General features: G+C 41.9%; 1 protein-coding gene across 1 annotated transcript in view; it reads left to right on the top strand.

Annotated features, from left to right (window-relative positions):
- Window positions 1–6392, top strand: part of LOC118418208 (centrosomal protein of 89 kDa-like) — a 27596-nt gene that overhangs the window by 18542 nt on the left and 2662 nt on the right. Inside the window, exons 15-22 of the mRNA XM_035824048.1 lie at window positions 14–61; window positions 735–915; window positions 1839–1902; window positions 2492–2595; window positions 3018–3117; window positions 5030–5071; window positions 5265–5354; window positions 5493–5539. Coding sequence (XP_035679941.1) covers window positions 14–61; window positions 735–915; window positions 1839–1902; window positions 2492–2595; window positions 3018–3117; window positions 5030–5071; window positions 5265–5354; window positions 5493–5539 — 676 coding nt within the window. The remainder of the gene's footprint in view (window positions 1–13; window positions 62–734; window positions 916–1838; window positions 1903–2491; window positions 2596–3017; window positions 3118–5029; window positions 5072–5264; window positions 5355–5492; window positions 5540–6392) is intronic.

Below are 6392 nucleotides of genomic sequence, written 5' to 3'. Positions count from 1 at the left end.
AACTGTATAACAGTACAACAGGAGAAGGGAGCAGACACACACAGGGGACATATACAGGAGGATGGGCATCTGGAGCTGTAGCTATATAGTATGTAGCCGGAATAACTGCCCTTCAGAAAATACTGCAGCTTCTGTGGTATCAGTATAGCCGATATACTGTAAATGCAGAAATGTTCACCGTTTGTGTTCGTCAGGTTTTTGCAGTGGCCACTTCACCACAAATTAAAACCACCGCAAACATTTTTCCATGGCATTGAGACATGGAAAAGGTGCATGGTGCTACCGCAAACTTAAAACCACTGCGAAAAGTCCTTTTTTCCGCTTCCGCGAAATGAAATCCCTGCAAACTTACAATGCATTTACAGTATATAGCCAGCACAACCGCCCTTCAGTGCAACACCCCAACTTCTGTATCTGTTTTCACTTTGCTAGTAAAACAGTTACTGCCTTTCTGTGAAACTTAATCACTGTGAACTTAATGCATTTCCAGTAGTACGAAGTACTGTAAAGCGTTTAAGTCTGCAGAGATTTAATCTCGCGATAGCAGAAAAATTGACTTTTCTTGGTGGTTTTAAGTTCGCGGTAGCAACATACTCTGTAGTCTCTTACTGACATTTTTACTGACTGGTTTTAATTTCGCGGTGAAGCAGCTGCTGCGAAAACCGCGAACGATAAACCACTGCGAAAGTTTCTGCATTTACAGTAACCAGTATGTGACTGATTTTTCCCCACAGTGTCCAAGCTGTCCAAGAGGCTGATGCAGGTGGAGTCAGAGAAGGGTGAGGCAGAATCCCAGCTGTCACAGCTGAAGGGCAAGTTCAACCAGCTGCGGCGCAGGTACGAGCACCTGGAGGAAGAGAGTCAGCAGCAGATGCCCATCCAGAGACACGCTGAGGAGGTGGCCGAGTTCAAGAAGTAAGTCTTAGTACCAGTAAGGAGGTTGGAAAGAGTCCTCCTTGGTACACCAGGCTTTAAGCCAGGCATGCGTCATGGAGTCATTTGGACTCGATTTTCTTAAAATAACAAGAAATTGGACGCACTAGAAGCCCTTACACTGAGGAGCGGATCCTCTGACATGCATGCAATTCTAATTGACCAGGTGACAGTCTTCTCTCTGACAGTAATTTTGCCCCTCAAGATATCTTAGAATGCACCATTTTATTTAACTTAAAATTCTTGTAAACTCTGCACCATGGAAGGTGGATGCCCCCAGACCCCCCTACAATAGTTGCGCCTGTGATATGGCTATATCATCACTTAAAGCGACTCACCAAGAAATTTGGACACCATATAATAGAATCCTAGCTGAAAGCCTGCTTAGTACTAAGGAAGTGCCAATAACTGGACACCATTTAGCTATGGCACCAAAATACAACATTTCCTGACTACATTCAGCTATACTTGGTATTATTCATTGAACATTATTCATTTGTTCAAAATACGCACCCTTCTGATGATATTGAACGTCACATCTTACAACTCTTACATTCAGTTCTAGATTCCTTCTGTAAGGTTATTCAAGTTAATCTATGCCTGTGACATCATAGTAAACATGGCAGCCGATTCAAAAGCTGCTACTGCGACTTGCAATTGACTCTGAAATTGACTTTGGCATTAGTATTCATTTTCCTTTCTTTCCAATTTACAGAGTATATTTTGCTTATTTTACAGCAGCTTTCTACAATTTACAGTACAAAACTTGTAATGTATGGTCAAAAAATTTGGGGAGGAGGGGTGAAAATTTATGCGCGCACAAATGCCACAGAATATATAAATGAATCAACTTGGCCTATGGTGAGAAATATTAAATGTGTATTTTTTCAATGTAAATTTTTCAGCACGCTTCAAGACATGAGACACAAACAGGAAGAAGATATGGAAAATGTCCTATCAAGGCTCCAGGTAAGGGTCAGTTCTAATATCATACCCCTTCCATATAGTAATGGACAAATTGAAATGAAGAAGTTTTAAAAATGTTGTTTAGGGGTAATAGCATAGATACCCAGTTAGTCCGAGTAGGCATAAACCATTTTTTTCATTGTGAAGTACAGTAATTTAGTGGACACTGTATGCAAATTAGGGCTGTCTCCAGCTTTAAATTTTTTTCTGACCCATTCATTATTTGTTCTGGTGCCCAATTGTTGTTCATATTCATCAATTTCATGTCATAAAGGTCAGCTATTTTTTTGACAGATGAGATCCCAACAAGCAATAATTATTTTCTGTCCCATCCTAGGGATAGCCTAAATCTAAATGCGTTTAACTTCGCAGGGATTTAATTTCGCAGGAAAAAGGAGTTTTCGCGGTGATTCTCAGTTCGTGGCAGCACCATGCACTGTAGTCGCTCATTTCCATGGGAAAATGTTCGCGGTGGTGTTAAGTTCGTGGTAAAGCTTCACAGCAAAACTGCAAACATTAAACCACCGCGAAAGCATTAACAGTACCCAATTTTAGTCTAACAGTTTCTCATGTCACCATCTTGTTGTCTCAGTCTGTCCAGACAGAAAAGAAGAGTCTTGCCATCCAGAACACCGACCTGCAGGCCCACACCAAACAGCTAGAGGGCGAGATTCAGGCCTTAGGGAAAGCTCTCAGGTAAGTAAACTAAAAGAAGTGAAAGAAAATTCATATAGCAGGAGCATCTTTTGTTTGTGTGTAGTTGTGTGCAGTAGTCCTCCCGCAGGTCAGATCACCCTCCAGCCTTCGGCCGTCAGGCAGGCTGATACCTTGGGTGATACGGAATACACCGTGTTGTATTCCATATACATTACCCGGTCTGGAAAACCTGTATCAAACGTTGTCACCACCAGGGTATGACATTAACATGAGTATCATAATTTTTTTATACAGGTCATACTTCAGACTTATTTTTACTGATGAAAGACAATGGACACTGTTTGAAACATCTGACTCTGAAGAGAGAATTTATCCAACTGTTTGATTATCTATAAATTAATATGCAATTATAATAGTAAATGTTGATGATTTTGAAGAACTTAAATTCACACTGCTTCCAGGAAATCCCAACAGAAACTGGTTCTGATGCAGCGTCAGGTGGAGTATGCGGTATCCAAGGAGGCCGACGCCCAACACTACCTCTCCAGTGTGCTGAAAGTGGTCAGTGTTGTCTAGTTATCAACCCTGCTTAATTATTGTATCATCTTTAGATATGAATCATTGTGTGGCTCTAGTATCGAGGAGCTTTTTTCGATACTAGAGGCTAGTCTTCCACTGGTCAAGACAGAGGAGATAGACGCTATGTACAGGATTTACTGGTTCATTGTACCGGACAAATTTCGTCAGCCCATTTCAACAAGTACAACAAACAGTGGACCACGTGCCAAGGACTGTTACCCTTTCCAGTAGTGTGGATGTTGGGTGAGCAACGAAAGCCTGGATTCTAGTTAAGCCACTATAAACTAGATTACGCATGCTACCATAAAAGTACAGTGAAACTTGTATAAGAAGACCACCCTGGGGACCAGTGCAAAGTGGTCGTTTTAGACACGTGGTCTTCTTGTGCAAAGAAAGAAAAAGTGACAAGATAGGACAGACACAATGATTTCAAAGTTAATTGGTCTTTAAAATAGTTTAATTCCACGAACCTGTACATTTGCACATGAGAAACGTTATCACTGTTGAACTGTCTATTTGTATGATTCATATAGTATTGTTATACCAACTGATGTAAAATTGAAACGTGTCCAAAATTTAGGGCTATTCTTTCAAATTTTCGTAGCTTTTTGTAGCCGGAGCAGCGTCATTTTTTCCGCCGGCATTGTCTGTCAAAAACTTGTGAATGGGCGACACCGTCAAGACAATGGTCCATATTGCTACAAAAACATCGCTGTTTTCAGTGGAGAACCCGACGCCCCAGGAACGTTTTAAAATGCGATTTTCGTGTTAATAACGCTAATTGCCTATCTTTTTACTTTGTGAATCACAGCCAACGGGCCAGAAATAAGTTGGGGAGCTTACCGCCATAACAAAAAGCATGCGCACACATGCCCGACAAGACGGGAACCTTCTTTCAAATCGGCAGCACGGCAGAAAAATAAATGGTTCATTTCAACGCTGTTACCCATGAAAATAATCTGGGTGAGTTTGTTTCTCTTCTGGCGCGGGTCTTAAAGTCTCAACGCTGCCTAGAAGGCGAAAATTTGCCGAGAAAAACAAGTTTAACCCCACCGACGCTTCTAATCATGAAGATGTTTACAAATCGACGCTTCACTAGAAGCAAGGGTGAGCGGTTTCTCAAAAAGACACACATACACCTTTTATTCTCTAATAAATGTGTTATGAAGTCATAAAGATATCTTATATCTGTTACCTTTACTTCAAACAAGTTTTATGAAAATAAATTTGCATTTTGTGGGGTTTAAATGTAGAGTACAATAACAGCGCACGCAACATTTCTACCTACACTCCAGTGGACTTTCCCAATGACACCATTTGACCTCTTGGGCGCCATGTTTGATTTTGGCTCGGCGCGATAACAGAACCAAAACACACAGATTTTGCCGTAATTTCCCGGCAGTTATGATAAAAAATCGATGTTGTTATACCCTTGAAAATAACGCAGTGGCTTCGGTAACATTTTAGTTGCCAAAACACAAGCCAATTTCAGCGATATTTCTCGCGAGTTATCATCAAATATCGACAGTTGCTACAGTCTTGAAAATGACGCAGTCGTTTCGGCAATTTTTCTTCGCCAAAACACAAGCCGATTTTAGCGGATTTCCCGCCAGATATCATCAAAAATCGAGGTCACTACACACTTGAAAATGACTCGGTCGTCTTCGGCAACATTTCGGTCGCGGGCGGACCGGATTCGGGGTGGTCGCGGTCACAGAAGACAAGTGGTCGCTTTGGCCACGTTGCTTAATGCTTGTGTCTATGGGGAGGAAAATCGGGACCGGCCAAAAGCGGTCGTAATAAGCCGATGGTCGTCTTACGGACGTGGTCGCTTATACAAGTTTCACTGTATCAACTCCCTTCATTGATCTGAGGACATCCTTTTTCTTTTCAGGCCGAACAGACGGTGCAAGAAAGGGACTCCTTAGCAAAAATTGTAAGTACAATGTAGCAAGGACAGTTTTTTGGATCAACAAAGTATAACTGCAGATTAGAGTAATGTAAATTGTCATAACATCTAGTGAAAGACTGCACCTACTGTTTGGATTGCTAGGTGGTACACATGTACAAGAAGCACATACTGTCATACAAAATGTACTACATGTATTCTGTTATCCCCTGTCCTGAAGGCCCAAGCCCAACAGCAGCAGGCCCAGAGAGCAGTGGACCAGGTGCTGCAGGAAAAATTCACCATGGGGAAACTAGAGGAGAGAATGAAGGTCAGCACTCAAGTCTTTGAACTCACCCAATGATCCATTACCTGATGTTGAACACAAGTGCAATCCCATTGTTTTAAATATCAGCTTTTGTAATAGGATGGCAGTATTCATTACACCATTTCTATCTCCACCCTACAGCAATACAAGTCCAAAACAACAGACAAACTTGGTTCTGTGCTAGACAGGTAAGCTCTTCAACAATACATAAAAGTATCATAATGTTTCCATTTAATGAAATCAAACATTCTAACTGGAAGCTAATAGTATGTAACTCCACTGCCCACCCAAAGAAAGGCTGTAGGGTAGGCCGGATGATATAATTTAGGTACATGTACTTTGAGGTGTGCAAGAGTTGCAATCCTCTTGAATTAACAGCTCCAAGGTTCTAGCCAGGCGTCTATTTTCCGTCCTTTGAACGAATTTTGCTGCTGATGACGGAGAAATGTTTTACCTATTATATTATTCCGTCCGCTGTGAGCTGAAATAGCTGGAGCTATGTCCAGTATCAGGGTGAAGTGCACGAAGTTAGGGTGTACGAAGTTGTACAAAGTTGTACGAAGTTACAACCGTTTCCCACTGGCTTTGATGCTATATCGGGAGTCACAGATGACGTCAAAACATTTATTGGATGACGTAATCTAACTAAGTTGTCCTAAGTTGTGCAAAGTTACGTGACGTCATCTAACTTCGGACAGTGGGCAGGGTAGGTCAACAAGTGTGCGAAGTTGTCCTAAGTTGTGCAAAGTTACGTGACGTCATCTAACTTTGGACAGTGGGCAGGGTAGGTCAACAAGTGTGCGAAGTTGTCCTAAGTTGTGCAAAGTTACGTGACGTCATCTAACTTTGGACAGTGGGCAGGGTAGGGCGGCATGTGTGCGAAGTTGTCCTAAGTTGTGCAAAGTTACGTGACGTCATCTAACTTTGGACAGTGGGCAGGGTAGGTCAACAAGTGTGCGATGTTGTCCTAAGTTGTGCAAAGTTACGTGACGTCATCTAACTTTGGACAGTGGGCAGGGTAGGTCAACAAGTGTGCGAAGT

The sequence above is a fragment of the Branchiostoma floridae genome, chromosome 6 (assembly GCF_000003815.2).
Source record: "Branchiostoma floridae strain S238N-H82 chromosome 6, Bfl_VNyyK, whole genome shotgun sequence".
Taxonomy (NCBI): domain Eukaryota; kingdom Metazoa; phylum Chordata; class Leptocardii; order Amphioxiformes; family Branchiostomatidae; genus Branchiostoma; species Branchiostoma floridae.
This window is presented reverse-complemented; position numbering and strand designations above follow the sequence as displayed.